The sequence below is a fragment of the Seriola dumerili genome, unplaced genomic scaffold, assembly GCF_002260705.1.
Source record: "Seriola dumerili isolate Sdu_G_001 unplaced genomic scaffold, Sdu_1.0 BDQW01000109.1, whole genome shotgun sequence".
NCBI lineage: Eukaryota > Metazoa > Chordata > Actinopteri > Carangiformes > Carangidae > Seriola > Seriola dumerili.
Genome location: NW_019174364.1, coordinates 637,458 through 653,845, shown reverse-complemented (window position 1 = coordinate 653,845; position 16,388 = coordinate 637,458). Strand labels below are relative to the sequence as shown.

Below are 16,388 nucleotides of genomic sequence, written 5' to 3'. Positions count from 1 at the left end.
TGTTTTCATGTCTTAAAGGCTTAAGGCTTTAACAAATCCCATGAAAAGAGCAAAACTTACAATGTGTTCCCTACCCTATCTGTGGCACCACCCTCTCCGTGACTGACTATGTGACTGATAGATTTGAGTGATCAAGTTACATCATTGGTCAGTCGAATACCACGTGACAGTCATGAAGTAACCATTGGTCGGCCAGCCAAGTGTTGGAGTTTCCACATTTTCCCCATTCCATTCAAATTGAATTGGCATAGTTTAACAGTTTGTATCAGGGGACATTTACAACCTGCATTGTTGCCAATTTAGCACATTTGTTGGTAGATTTAGAGACTGTTTTTCAAAAAAGCACCTAGCGACAAATGATGTGGTTTTTTTTGGACAAACCTTAGCTACTCTTCATAGTAGCGAGTCGCCAGTAATTCTCCGCTAGTGAGAGGTACACCTCTTTATGTGTTTACTCTGTTCAGTAAGTGGCAGAGAGGTAAAGCAGCAGTTTGGCTGCTGTTTGCTTTGTGAGACAAAATAAGAAAGATATTCTGTCACTTCTAACATTCTCTCTGAGTGATTGTTTTACAAGAAAATATAACTGAAATCACAGCACAGTCTTTGTCTTTAACTTATGTGTTTGCAGTTAGTGATGTCCCTCACTTGAAAGTTGCTTTGGATAAAAGCGTCTCCCAAATGACTAAATGTAAATGTAAATAAAATCAAGATTTTGTGCAGAGCAGAAGCTTGGAAATGGCTTGGAGGCTATCATGTAGTCTTCATGGGCCACATTTCAGTCATTATTTCTTGTTGTTCCATTGTCTGACAACAGAAACAGAAAAACATACAAATGACAACAGCTTTACTCGGGAATTTGGCTGTATTAAAATACTGTATATGTGAGCACAGAGAGTAGGAGAGAAGCAAATAGATTAAGGGCTGAAACCACTGACACTAGGCAGAATGCAAATACGACGCGATGATGTGAGTTGTTTACAGCTGTTCCACAACAGTTTTCAACTACGTTCTTTTTGGCACACTGACCATACGCAGTCCAGCCATTAACTAGGTGTAATTATGTTAACTTCACAGTCTGCCTAGAAATGCGGCATATGTAGTATGAGTACGTATACTGAAAATATGTATGTTAAAATTTTAATACTTATATTACATATATTTATAACTTTATCTTTGAAATTTTATCCTTTATATTTTGTTTTCCTAATCCTCATTTACCTTCATTTTGATTATAATTATTGCACATCAGATTATCATCAGTCCAACTAGTTTCACACTGAAAAAAACTTAAAACATCAGTTCTTCTTTATGTGCTGTATAATGAATCGGAAAAAGGCAGTAGATATTAAGCAGGTGTATGACATGTACATACAGTGGATGTATTTGTACAGATGGACCCAGGTGAAAAATGTTTGGAAATGACTTCTCTTGTGTGTACAATTATGTATCAGGGACCATCTTGAGGAGGCGTCTTCTTCTTCACATAGTGCCGCAGGTACTGGATAGCTGAGAGCGCACTCACATTTGCTAGCAGAGCTGAACAGGATTTCATTAAAGTTACATTCACCAAGTCATAGAGAACTCTTAATGTTCAAAACTTAAAGCCCCTGAAAACTGCATTTCAAATCTGAAGTATTTCTCATTGATATTAAAAAAATCTTTACTAATTAAGCAGCAATCACTGTTAAAATTATTTTCATTTTATTGTCATTTATTTATTTAAACTTCTTTAAGAAGCTGACTGAGAAAATATGTTCTCAGCAGGCCTTTAATATTGTACTTTATACTTACTTGCTGAATAATTTTAACTGTCACAGCAGATTATCACTGCAACAAGCTTCATACCTGCTTTCCAGGCATCAGCAGACTCTGGATCAGAAGATCTGAGTACCCAGGATGCAAAGGCAATGCAGACCAAACACATATCTGACTGCTTCAGCGTAGAGAAGACGCCCTCTCGTCCTGCAAGAGACATACACATGTGCAGAAAAGTGGATTTCATTTAATTCTGCATGCATTGTTTTTTGTGTCCAGTGTGACAGTGTGTAAGAGAGCTCTGGCTTACTTGTTGTCTGTACAGTTCCCAGAATGCTCTGCTGCACTGCTAGCTCTCTGAACATCTGAGAAGGAGTTGAAGAGACTCTTCCCTGCGTGAGGACAGTGACCGGTGGATCCTTTCTCTCTATCCTCTCAGCCTCCACTGGAAACACCCAGGCGCCGGACCTTCGGCACCAGATGCTACCTTTGTCGTGGAAGCGAATCTTCCTCATCCACAGCAAACTTTTCCAGTTGCGAGAGCCACCTGCAGCTGCTGCAGATGTCCCACACTGATTGGCCTGGATGAAAGAGCGAGACACGACTCTGATGGGAGAGAGGTTGTCCAGCTCGTGCTCTGCCTCGTAGTCTGCACTCAAGAAAACATAGTTTGATTTTGGGAATGTGAGTTCTCTGAGAGGATGAGAACAAGAGAAGATAGGGATGGGTTTCTCCTCGCTGCACTGGGAATCATGGAGGGAAAAGAATGACATTTCATCCCTGAATGTACAAAGAGTGTAGTCAAACACTGGAGCCACTGAGATGTCATCTGGATCATAGACAGCGACACACCTGGAGTCATTCTTTGCTTTACCCTCTGTGAAAAAGTATTCAAATACTTCTGGGAAGGATATTTGATAATGTTCATCCAGTATGTCTGTATTGGACAGAAAAGGTGCTGGGATGAGTGTTTCCAGGCTATCACTCACTTTCAACACCAAGTTTTCCTCCAGAGACTGGCAGCTGCTGAGAAGTAGACTGCTGTCATCATTACCAAAGGGTAAAGTTAAATCCTCTTTGTTGAGAGCTTGTATGTTGTATGTACTTTTGCTTTTTGTTGTCTGTCCTGGCCACGCAAGTTTGCTCAAAGTATATGACTCCTCATCCTCAAAACACTGTCCTGCAAAGTCCTCCGAAGGCACAGGTGTCTCCTTTCCTTCAGAGCTTGTGGACTCCTCCTCCTCATCCTCCTCCTGTGATGAAAAAGGAGAGTCATTAGTCCTTTGTTGGTTTTTGCTGTGAGGATCAGGACTGGGATTCCTACTGGCGTCAAGAAACTGCCAGTACTCCTCTTCAAAATCTGACGTGGAAAACTCACAGCTTGAGCGATCTGGCTTGGACTCGTCAGGCTGTGTGAAATAGTCCGAGTCAGCAGTGTCTGACATGTCCATTAGACCACCACCATCAGGCAAATTATACTGCACAGTGTCAACCAGAGGGCTGTGACTCGTTGGAGATTCATCTACATTTGTCGTCGCTGTTTCTTGTGTTTCCCAGGGAGGTGTGCTTCTACCCATCCTAAGATGCAAAATATCATTTATTGTCAGTTTTTCCATTTCCTCCCAAAAGGCAGAAATGGCGTACACAGGTCGGGTGTGGCCTGCAGCTTTGGCATATGCTTCGGGGTTGTCAGCCGCAGAGCAAGGTGTTACAGTTAAATCAGGAACAGGCAGAGGACTAAGCTGATCTCCTGAAGAGCTACCAGATGCTGAAAGATTAATTTTGTGTTTTTGAAGTCCAGGTGTGTGCGAGAGTGTGTGGAGGACCGTGCTGTGTGAGTTATTTTCACATGCAGAGTTGTCATCTGGCATTTTGTCAGCTCTTTGGCCAGCAGATGGAAATGTCAGGGCGGGCTCAACATCGGTGCGTTCATAGTTGGTGTCTGCTGCATTGCAGGGGGCAGTGCTATCACAAGAATGCATTTGTCTGTCCTGTGTACTGTCAGCACTCTTAGTCTGCAACGTCAGAGGTGCTGAGCGCGGCAGCTGTATGAAATCCACAGGTTGAAAGTTTTCCATGAGGAGATGCTGAGTTTCCTCCACTGATTCAGCAGCAGACAAATAGCTTTCAGAGTCATAACTGTGAATGGAAAAGAACTCAACACCATCTTCAAACTCGTCTGACTCCGCACTTTCCAACTTTGAGGAGTCTTTGGGTGTAAATGTATCATGTGACGTGGATGCTGAGCTGCCTGGTTCATGTTTGTCTCTGTCAGTCGTCGGCTCAGTGATATTTTCTTTAGGGGAATGAGAGATATCCAGGTTTTCTGACACATTGTCCTCTTCACAAGACAATTGCAATGAATCTGAAACACTCTTAGGAATTACTTCAGAACTTTGATGCCCTCCTGAGTTTTGAACAAAGTTTTGGTTTGATTGAGTGAAGCCCACGTCCCTCCCTTCCTCAGATTCATATTTATCTTTGTTTATCTCCAAGCCATTTGCATGTGATTTCTCCTCCCTGTGGCTGCACAGACTGGGACTGTTTTTACAAGGTTTTTTTTGTCTTCGTTTTTTTTTCACAGAGGTGGCACGCACCCGCTGTCGTGCAGGACTGTCATTCACTGTCACGAACCAGCGCTCCTTCTCCACTCTCGCAGCGCCACTGCTCACATCGTCATTCATAGCTCTGTCTGTAGTGTGCTGTTCATTAACATTTAGTTCTGTTTGAGGGCACAGTGGATCAGGTTCATTTCTGGAATCATCGACTTCTGTTTGCAGATCTCCATCCTTCTTTGTCAGCTCTTTAGAAACTCCTGAACACTGAACATGTATTGTATCAGTTTGCAGTGTGTTCATAATGTTGTCATGTGTCTCCTCCTCCTCTTCTGCAGTCTTCACATGCAGCTCTTTTGTGCTGAGTGTATTTCCCGCAAGACAATCGGGGCATATTTCAGATTCCACCTGTGTCACATTGTCTTCTTCAGCTTGTTCTCCTGTGCTTCTCTCATTCAGCTTTGTCGACAACTTCATACGGCTCTCTTCTCCTGTGCTGCATCCTGCAGCGTTGCTCTCAGCTCCATCACTGTTCACATCAGGGCTGTGCTGTTTCTCCTGCTGGCCTGCGCTGGAGACTGGACTTGAGTTTTCAGAATCCTCTGAATCGCTGAGGCTCAAGTTATCAGGGCAGGCGAGCGAAGGCTGCAGCAGACTGCACTCTTCACTCTCATCATAGAAGCTGGTCCAGTCAAACTCTGCGATGTGCATGCTGTGATCTAGATCATCCATTTTGATGCATCACATGCTCTTCAATCTGGAAAAAAGAAGAGAAAATATAAAGGTCAGTGATTACAGATTCAGATGTTTATTTTGCATTAAAAATAAGAAGTGTCAGTGTAGCAGTACATCCTTGGTGACCCCACTGGCTTATAGTTGAAGTTACATCCACACATTGGAGTTAAATATAGAGCGCAAGCATTTGTTTTGCAAGCTTAACATTGCTGTAATCAGCTGTCAGTAGGAAACAATTGTGCAGAAAGCAAACAGGCTCCTGCATTGGTTCAAACTCTGAGAAGTGAAAATCTCAACAGAGCACCAAAGCAACACTAGAGCACCTTGGTCACAACAGCTCCATAACAGACCCCAAAATACTCCATGGCCCAGCTCTTAGAAAACATGGCATATGACCTGATATGAAAGATTCAGATGTCCAATGTCAGGGTACAACTCAATGTATCATCTTAACACGCAGTTGGGGGGGGGGAGTTGTAAACAGAGTGACACTGATACAAAACTACATGATCACTGAAACATCGTCTTATTGAAAATTGTGCCACCACAAATAATTCCTCAAAGTGTATGTCATATTTTTGTATTCGGTTAACACATTTTGCACTGTTGTTTTGGCTTTAGGGTCAAATGTATTTCATTATTTTTCAGTGGAGTGGTTATTAGGGTCATTTTCAGCATAACGGACCTTGTTGTGATTAAGTTCTTTCAACTGCTCTTCCTCAAAGTCATTAAAGGTCTTTTCTATTTTCTATTTTGTTAAAAGAACTAACAAAATATCACATATCGCATATCACATTCGGTAAATTAGTGTTAATGTGTTGCTGTGAATAAAAATAACCTACCTGTTGCAGAGGGACGAGACGTCCAGTTTGAAGGTGTCCTTTTCTCCCTGCAGGAGCATTTCAGCTCTGATGTGCATCTGTCCTTGCATATGTCAGACTGGGGCCTTGCACTCAGCTGTTATAAATAGAGTAGTATGACCAGTCACATGGAGCTGCTGGTGCAAATGTCCTCCCCTACAATACCAGAGGTATGACATTTCAGCAACCAAAAATACAAGCCCCCTTACATTCATCAGAGGTAAGATCAATAATCAGTTCCATTATGAGACTAAAACATGATGGACATAAAGGGCGCTCACATACTTTGCTACCATGATTGATATTTTAAATATATGTTGTATACTATTTTTAATGTGACACATTTTTTTTTTCTATTCAGGTCTTCATACTTTAATATTTATATTTTTCATTTTAACAAATGACATTTTAAATATTCAAAGTTTTAGTTAATTTTTCCACCAAACTTTTGTGCTGATAATTCTAATATCACAAATGTTTATTGGGGTAAATATTTATAGTTTCACAATGTACCTGTCTTTAATACTTTTAGCATCCATTCTTGTGGTGGCCAAAATCCTGTCCGTGTATGTAGGATAGCATCAACATTAAGAAATGTTGAGATTCTTGTTTTAAATAGAAATAAACTTTTAAATCCAACATAAAAAAAATTATTATTATTACTTTGGAAAGCAACATAAGTTTCTTCTAAAATCAGAGCATTAAGACTTGCAATGGTGTATCATTTTCTCCTGAGTTTAGATATAGATTACCTCAAGTGAAAAAAAAAGAAATGTATTACCACTGTTTCTGATGTATGAACAATCAAGATAAATTAAATGTTTTCCTTCCTGGCGGGGTTATTTACGTATCTGGTAGGAGCCAATCAATGTATTCGATAACCAACAGGGAAATTAAAAAGTAATTAGCAGAATAACTTGTACAGTGCAGCATTGTCATTGTAGAAGCAGGAACCCTGAAAGAAACGTCACAATTATTCAAATTTGTCTTTGAAAAATATATGATTTAAGATAACTATATACATTTAAAAGAAAAAACAACAGTATAATACAACTGAACCGAGGGAAACGGTGATTATGGAAAGGTGCTTTATTTCTGAAAACAATACATAGATCTTCAGAACATTCTTCATGGCGTTGAAACTAGAATATGTACATCATTACAAAAACAATACATCATTTGTATAAAACAATATGTACATGTATTCAGCTTATTGTCGTCCGTACAACAGCAAACACAAAGCAAAAAGGGGAATATTCATGGAACGATCGCTGCCTTTTATCTGGTTCACTTCAGATTGCTCCATACATACTGAAGATGGAAATTAAGTTTTACAGCCTTAGTGTTGTCAAGATATAAAAATATATGAAGTAAAATACCACGAAGCAAATTAAACTTGGATAACTAGCCTTGGTTTCGAATTGTGCACAGTAAAGGCCACTGGATATTATTCAAATACCCAACTTTTCATCACCTCCAGACTAAATTGTTTCCTGGCTGCATTTAAAGCTCATAATGGCACAGTAATCACAGTAATGGCATACAATACAAGCCATTTTCTTCAGACAACATTTGGCAAAGGTAATAGTAGTCAAGTAATGTTCACAGTGCAACAATAATGTTGCCACTTACACAAGAAAACAATCTCAATCAAACTTGATATCAACAAGTTATGTATTTTGAGTATTTGAGCATAAAAAGTAAGGTCTAACGTTAGCTGATGACCTCGGACAAATAAAGTGCAGGAGGATTCAAAAATGTTAAAAACCTGTTGGAATTAAACTTCACTCCATGGAACAAAAGTGGCATTTTAAAAGTTTGAGAAGGATCACAGAACTTCCTATGAAAAAATGATGATGTTCTTTAAAATTACTTCTGTCAGTGTGTGAGTGGGTCTGCTGTGGAATGTAATAAATAATGCATTCAACTGCGATACATGATTTGTTGTACTTGTAAAATACAATCACCTTGGTTGAGCTCGCAAAAAAAAAAAGAAAAAAATACAAACGCAACAATAAAAATACAATCAATCATCAATACAACACCTACAGTAACTCCCTATAATGTCCCGGTCCACCAGAAGAAATCTTATGCTATCAGACGCATTATTTATTCTGTTGGCCCAACTTTAATCAGTAAAATTCAGTGCACTGATACAAAATGCAAATAAATACCACACGTAAAAAAAAAAAAAAAAAAAAAAAAACCCAAATTAGGAAAAAAAAAAAAAAAACCCTAATTAGTGAAAAAACAAGCTTCCATCAAACATCACTAGGCTGTCACTCTGTCCCAAAGATCAGTGTCACTGTCGATCAGCTTGGTCGCTGGTTTGATTCCTCTGATAGATCCATGTATTTCTGAAGCCTGTCACTTAAAAGACCAGCCAAGATGACAGGACTGATATCAGACTCATGTCTGTCTGTTAAAAGTGGAGCTACAATAGCCAGGAGACGTTAGCTTAGCTTAGCTTAGCAAAAGGACTGGAAACAAGGGATAACAGCTAGCCTGTCTCTGTCCAGAGATAACAAAATCCACCTCCTTCACCTCTAAAGCTCAATAATTAAAACATTATATCTCATTTGTTTAATCCATACAAAAACCAAAGTCAAACTAGAATTACCACCTAAAAGTTGTATAAAATGTCATCACTTCATCATTTTATCCTATTAGACATTTGTATTAAATTGTTTCATAATGAGTGTATGAATTTGTGAGTTATGGCCACAACAAACATGTTTTGTGAGGTTACAGTGACCTTTGACAACCAAATTCTAATCAGTTCATCCTGTGTCCAAGTGAATGTCTGTACTAAATCTGAAGAAATTCACTCAAGGCAGCCCTGACATATCACATTCAAGAGGCCAAAAACATGTTTTGTGAGGTCTCAGTGACCTTGACCTTTGACCACGAAAATCAAATCAGTTCATCCTTTGAGTCCAAGTGGACATTTGTGCCAAATCTGAAGGGATTCCCTTGAGGACCTCCTGAGATATTGTGTTCACAAGGCCAAAACCGTGTTTTATTAGGTCACTATTACCTTGACCTTTGGTTTGTGCCAAATTTGAAGAAATTCTGCCATGGTGTTACTGAGATATAGCATTCGCAAGAATAAGGACGGACGGACGGATGGACAGACAGACAGACGGACGGACACATAAGGTCATAACCCCGCATAGGATAGGGGTTATGACCTTATTAGTGATCTTTGGAGGTGCTGGTAGCCAAGTTTTTTTAATACCTTTGAATGGAGTCAGGACAGTAGTTTCCCATCATTTCCAGTCTTTATGCAAAGCTAAGCGGCTAGCAGCTGTAGCGTCATATTTTCCATGTGACGCTACAGGTGAGAGTGATATCAATCTTCTCATCTAACTGTCGACCTAGAGGGGAAATAAACATATTTCCCTAAATGTCAAACTATTCCTTTAACAGACAGGTCTACATATTCATGAAACCCAACGCACACAGTCATACAGCAGACAAAAACTGCTCGATGACAGTGTTTAGACTTAAAATCCAAGGACTGACGTTGAATGATGAATCTATACATCACCACAGTGCTGCATCAGAGGGTGGAAAATACAAACCGACCTGTGATGTTTTAAATTTACTGAGAAATACTGAAACAATTTCTCCGGGACATTTTAATTGTGTCTGCTTATTTTCAAAGAAAAACGTAATGAACAAGAAGTGAACAAATATATGAACAGGTCAAAGGCGGTGTCAATAAAATGCACCACCTGTAGTTACAGTTAAATTTGGCCACATTTATATGAGTCAACTGGTCTTTCTTCACGATTGATAAGAAAATCTAATATCATTCCTGAGCTTTCTCTCCTACCTGCACCAGCACTCCCACCCCTCCTCCTACACATTATAGACTTGAGTAGTGGATGTGGTGGGTATGGTGGCACTATTCACTGTTGATGTCGCAGAGGGCCGCTCCCTTCTCACATATCTTGGCTTCCTCACTTCAAAAGAAAGAGAACGACAAAAACATGTTTGTGAGAAACATGAGCTTTTAAGAACAGCTTTTAAAACCAATACAAAAAACAAAACAAAACAAGCTTGTCTTTTTTGCAACAATCCTCAAAGATGTAAAACACCTCGTCAACATTGCCAAATAGTCCTGGGTAATGTTTTGACTGCTTTGCATTACTCATTAGCTTCAGATAATTCTATAACCTGTTCTGCAAGGTCAGAGAGGTAGTTTACAGAGTAAGACAGTCTAGTCGTCTTACCTGATGAGGAGGGGATCATGACAGCCTGGAAGAGGGAAAAAAACAAAGGAATTATAACTATCCCTTAGAGACACAAACATTTATAAATAATGTCTTTGTTGTATTTTGAACCTTGCTGAAGTTACAATGAACAGATTCACAGTCTCCACACGAGTCCCTGAATGTACTGTAGTGTGCAATTAGATATAAACAAACGATAAAACTGACTTACTGTTTCACTTGGTTGGAAAATGAAGGCTGTAAAAGTACATGACACAACACAATGTTACATTTGAGTTTAACCAACTAAAAATAAAACGGTATCACTGAAGCAAAGCAATAATATTCCATGTTGTTCAAGCACTTCCATGCTGTATTAAACAGGATTTAATGAGCGTTGAAAGGTCAGCAGGAACTGCTTCATACTTCAGGTACATACTTCAGTACTTACCCTTGTTGCGGCGGTAGAAGATGCTTGGCAGTCGGTTGGAGCGTTTGAGGTAGAAAAAGGAGGCAACAGACAGGATCAGGAACAGGCTGATCAGCAGTGTTCCCAGAAGAAGGGAGGCTGCCACACCTGGCCCTCCTGCCCAAAAGTACAAGACAAAACATGAAGCAGATGACGAGAAATATGACAAATATCCTATTAGCAACTGAAGATGTTTACTCTATCATCATACACACTTCTCAATGTGAAGTATCCTGCACCGCTCATCTTACATTTCAAGCTAAACACAATCAATGAGAACTATATTAGCCTTTTTCAAGTGGTTAATTAGACTTAAAACTGAACTAACTTCAGTTTTTCTAATAATTCAGACTTGCAGACACATGACAATGCAGGTAAAGAAATATTATACGTAATGATATTAGTAAATCAGTCTGTAGTGACTGTAGATATGATATCTTACCAATTTTAGGAATGACAGTAGTTACAGTTGTATGATTTTTCCGCTCCACTGTATAGTCTAATGTGGACAGAAAACATGCAAATTAAAAAAAACAAACAAACAAAAAAAAAAAACACATGCCCCAAAACATTCAGATTTTCATTTCTCCAAAACAGTAAGTGAACAGTTCTCAGTCCTTACTGTAGGTGCAGACTGTTATGTTCTCCAGATCCACAGCTGCTGAGTCACAGAATATGCAAACAGTATTGCTGTTCTCAAGGACACGTAAGAAGCAGCCTGAATAATTCAAAAGAAAAATATATTTCACATTATTTATTCTCAGATGGAGGAAATGTCCATTACTTGCTGTATATAGTGTATTCATAGTACATTTAAATTAAATGAACTGGTGTTAAATAAAAGTGAAACATTTGCCCCAGCTAATACAATTTAAAAAGTTTCAAATTAACAAAACAATGTTTTTCTTTTTTACAAGTTGCAAAGGATAAAAGTAACATTGGCACAGGGACAGGGACAGGGACAGGGACAGGGCAGGCGATTTCATAAGTTTAACTCTTTATTTGTCCGTTTCACCGTGTCTGTCTTGCATGCAGGAGCAGACACTTGTTTTTTCCACAACACCTTTGTCATACTTTCTCTTTCATTTTAGGAAGTACAACAATGAGCAGCAGCAACTGCCCATACAATGTTTGAACTGTGTGTCACACATAATCTGTTCTTGGTAGATCTTCAATGTAAATTCATACATCAGTGTTATGGCTTTCAGTGGTTGATGAATGCATGCAGTGGTGTCATTCAAAACATCGACATTACCTGGTTCACAGTGGGTGTCATTTGAACATGAATTGTTCACTCTCTGTTTCTCACCACAGCACTCAAGGGAGTTCTGATGTAAGGCCTGTAAACAGAGCAGCATTCACAGATTATCTAATCAGTGTAGCCTGAAAAAAACACATACACACACTGACCCTTTTGCCAATAGCATTCATCCTCTTACCTTTGTTACAGGTGTCTCAGGTCTGATAAGAATCACAGTGGCAGCAAAGACCAAAAGGAATGACAGAGCCATATTCAAACCCTTGAAGATCAAACAGACTTGAATTAGATACACATATATTGCTTTACTAGACACACACTTATACCACAGGAAAGAAGAAATGATAAAACAAGTTTCTGACTGGTTGAACTGAAAGTTGACATCAAAGGCCTGGTCAGGTTCACAGTCTTGTTTATTAATAAAAGTACTGCAAGGCTATGTCACTTGTGAATCTTTTTCTTAATTTAAAGTCCACATACATGGTTTGCCTCCCAAGATTTTTCCCAAAATAATGTACAACATCAGGTGTTTGAAATTAATGTCTAACATGGTCATTTTTAAAAACATAAATAGCTATTGTAACTGCAATAATTTGGCTGATATCACAATAAATTTGACAAGTTCAATTCTCTTTCTCGGTTGGACTGTTTGATTTTGTAAGGGCTCCACTCAAATAAAAAAAAATGAGTCACCCACAACCACAACAGTTTAAATATTCATGAGGGGCAGTCTTCAACAAAAGTGACTTTACTGGTAACTTAGCGTTACAATTCTCAACTTTTACACATTCCCCTTTCCATTAGGAAGTAATTATTTCAGGGGCAAAGCTAAGTTAACGCAGCCAATTTCTCAGAAAATGGCTTGAAATGTGATAACCTCAGTTAAGTGATACAACCGAGGTGTTTAGCTAGCTAGCAAGCACCTGTCACCGGGATGAAGTTATACCCTTAGCGTGGCCGCAGTCAGCACTAAAATAACGATGTCAGCGTTAGAGAGGCAGATGCACTAATCTGTCTAAATCTGTTTTACATTATCGGGTATGTTTACAGCCACTGACTAAGCACCTACACATTGGTGAATTTGGAGACACAAAAAGTTAACTCACCAGCCAAACACCAGGCTTTGGCCTGTCCAAACTCCTAGGTGTGGTTTAGTCAACGTCAGGTCTCGTCCGCCGCAGAGATATCATCAGACAGTCACTTATATTTGTTGGCAGATTTGTCATCAACACACCTCTAGAGGACAAACACAGATAATCATGCAGCTCGTAGGTTACAGCGACAGCTACTCATTTAGAATATACACTTCCGGGTGCGCTTTTCAAAATAAAACCTTGACTGTTTATGCTTTATTCAAATATTCTCGGATGACAGTTTGTCAGGTGCACCTTGCTACAACAAATGTAAGCAGATACAACAGTAATGAAATAAACTTTACTTTCATGAAGGTTGTAATGGTCAGATCCTAGCTCTTATCCTTCTACTGTTTTTTCCATATCTCTTTTTTGGTTTATAAATTTAAGATTGAATTTCCTTGACTTTGATAGTAATGTTGATTAGACATTACTTTCAGATAGCAGTACCTAGTATAAATTGGCAAATGAGTGCATGTCTGCGTAAAAAACATAAAAATAAATAGATTATTTAATGAAAATAAAGATTACAATGAATACAAAATACCACTTCTACTGATTATACTAATACTACCAATACTACTACTAATAATACTAATAACAACAACAATAATAATAATAACAATGATATTATTATTATTATTATTATTATTACAAGTAGAGTTTGTTGTTAAAAGCATATCAATATATAATTCTGGTGTGTCATAGATAGAGTGTTAAAGACCTGAGGACAAAATACTGCATGTTGACGATGAAAATGTTGTTCGCTAAAACACATTTTATGCACAATAGAGTGACAATAAATGAAAAATGACGAATATTGTAATGTTTCCTAAATGAATGCCATTGCAATGTGAATGGAAATTAATTAATATAAAAACTATTGAAATTAACTATTAATTGATTCTTGAATTGAAATTGTCATTAACTGACTTTTCTTACAATAGAAAAAGCACAGGTGTGATTGCTAACAATATTGATGGCTCCATTACATTTGCCAGTAAGGCAGCATGCACAATACAAATACAGTTCCAATGAATCTGATTATTTTAGTTACACCTGCGTTTAAGAAGTCACAGTATCTGAGGTCACAATTAGCATGGCTGGATTAACCTGTCTGGGGGCCCCAGGGCAGTTGCCCCTTTTAGTAATCCAGTCAGACTAGTTAGCCCACATTTATGGAATTAGCATTTTTCACTTCATCATTGTTCTGTATTGTCAACGTCAATCGTCTTTTATTTAACCCAATGTTTTTAATGCCGTGGTGAAGCCAAAGACAGTTTTCCACAATGTGCACAATAAACTTACTGACAGACTGACTAACTAACCGACTGACTGACTGACTGACTGACTAAGCAAAATGCCCAGCAACGAGTGAGGCATGCATTCAAAAAATACGAGAAACTGATATATTCGCACTTGGATAGAAAACATTTCAAAGAACTCATAAACTGAGTCTACATTGTGGACTTACTGGATAAATAAATGTTTATGAAGCCATAGAGCACATAAATAAATAAATATTAAATACAATATCTTCCCAAAACAGATAACCATCCCAATGTATGTTTGACATTTGTTTTCCTACCAAGTAGTAAACTGGACTTTTTCGATGGTGCCTGAATGCAGCCAAGCATCGCTCTGGAAGGACGTATGGCGGGAGATTCAAACACTCCTACTCGTTGCCTGTTTACTGCCTACTTTAACTGTGAGTCAGATTTAAAACTATTTAATCCACGATAACCATTGGACATTACCAAATTTAATATGACACGATTTTGGTGTTAAAAGGTTTGTTAAAATTCCTAGTTAAACTAACTAATGAAGCCTTCTCTACATTAGGTTAATGCTAACTAAGCTAACTTGCATAACCGAAACATCTGTCAGCTGTTGTATTAATGCTGTTAAGATGACATGACTTGCTAAAACTGCTCCTAACTTGTTATCTTTACAAACAGGTAACCAAAAGCAATGAATCATTTGAGGAACATAAAAGAAATGCTGAGCATCCCAACTGGAAGCAGGTAGTTCGCTCACTTAGGCTACTTAACTAACTTAAACCTTATCATCTACTGTGAATACAGATGGCTGTTGTCATTAGTTTTAAATCTGAAAACCCTAAACTTGATCACAGCATCATGACTTACAGAAAGAGCTGCATCAATTAGTTGATTAGCTGATAGACAGAAAATTGTTAATCGTTTTATTAATTTTTCATGCACAATTACTAGTTTCTGAAATATGAAGATTTGATTCTTTTTTGTAATAAAAGGAATAAATTTAGGTTTTGGACTGAGGGTTGAGTCCTTTTTCACTAGTTTCTGACATTTTATAGGCAAAAACAAATTAATAAATAAGTAACTGGCAGATTAATAGATAATAAAGTAATTGTTAGCTACAGCCCTACATGGAACAATGTTTTGCTTATTTACCAAATTTCTACTTTTGTCGGTTTTGCTGCACAAATTATGTGTTTGTTCTTTCTTCACTCATCAAACCTTGTGGGGACAAAACAATCTTCAGGAATGTGGCTACCTGTGCCTTCTCCAGCTTGACAGAGTCTCAGTTATTCTTTGGGTCTCAGTTTTGGCCCGAAAACTCTCAGGGCGCGTCTCAGGACATGAGTTTGTCATCCAGGACCTCCCAGCAAAGTTCACAAGAGGTGAGATTTATCAGCTTTGACTTGTAGGTGATTCCTGGTGAGGCAGTAAGATCTTCTGGATGCATGAAGAAAGCACTACCCCACAGCCCCACTGATTAGAAATGTTATTACTTACATGTAGGTTACTCTCAGTATACTGTATTTACAAGTGACCTGAGGCCTGGGCAGGCTTAACGAGACAGCTAAAGCTCTAGAAATTTGCATGGGTGCTATGCTCTGAGAAATGTCAAAAATACCAAGTGATGTTATTGAGGGGGTTATCATAATTATTCTTTTGTTCCTTTAGTGAGTTTATATTTCCATAAAGAGTGTCATCTTAAAATTATGGAGATCTAAATAGGTAAAATGTAACCACCATCCCAACCATAACACATAACATGTTTGTAGGTCCATGACTATGTATCCTATGAGAGATTGTGCCATGTATGTTTTACAGATTTATCTATCCCTATAATGTCTCTGGTTGTATTGAGCCATTGTGTGCAATTTTGCAAATCAATGAGTGGGTGTGCTTCATAGCAGAATTGGGTTATTGTTGGTATGAAGAGTAGGTGTTTCAGTATTGATAATTCCATGATACAATGCATTTCTGTTTTTCTGTATGGATCCATTAATCCATTAACTTTTGATAGGAAAATGTAACCTAAATATGGGACCATGGGTGTGTACAGTTTTAATCATCTCTCTGATAATGGGAAAAATTGTTATGTCTGTTTTACATCTCTTTACCTCTGTATTTTGTCT

The 16,388-nt window shown here is 38.3% G+C and overlaps 2 protein-coding genes across 2 annotated transcripts; both read right to left on the bottom strand.

The window, feature by feature from the left end:
• Positions 1-682: 682 nt before the first annotated feature.
• On the bottom strand, positions 683-5,971 carry LOC111222961. Its single transcript, XM_022746899.1, has 4 exons — positions 5,888-5,971; positions 2,066-5,067; positions 1,846-1,962; positions 683-1,536 (listed from the first exon to the last, which is right to left on the bottom strand). The coding sequence occupies exons 2-4, from the start codon at positions 5,040-5,042 to the stop codon at positions 1,448-1,450; spliced, it is 3,183 nt and encodes a 1,060-aa protein (XP_022602620.1). The 5' UTR covers positions 5,043-5,067; positions 5,888-5,971; the 3' UTR covers positions 683-1,447.
• A 2,886-nt stretch (positions 5,972-8,857) lies between these two features.
• On the bottom strand, positions 8,858-13,118 carry cunh1orf159 (chromosome unknown C1orf159 homolog). The gene is made up of 9 exons (XM_022746790.1): positions 12,956-13,118; positions 12,031-12,111; positions 11,847-11,931; positions 11,214-11,309; positions 11,034-11,090; positions 10,574-10,708; positions 10,355-10,380; positions 10,144-10,168; positions 8,858-9,873 (listed from the first exon to the last, which is right to left on the bottom strand). Exons 2-9 carry the CDS (start codon positions 12,100-12,102, stop codon positions 9,770-9,772), a joined length of 600 nt encoding a protein of 199 aa, XP_022602511.1. The 5' UTR covers positions 12,103-12,111; positions 12,956-13,118; the 3' UTR covers positions 8,858-9,769.
• Between the last annotated feature and the right edge of the window lie 3,270 nt (positions 13,119-16,388).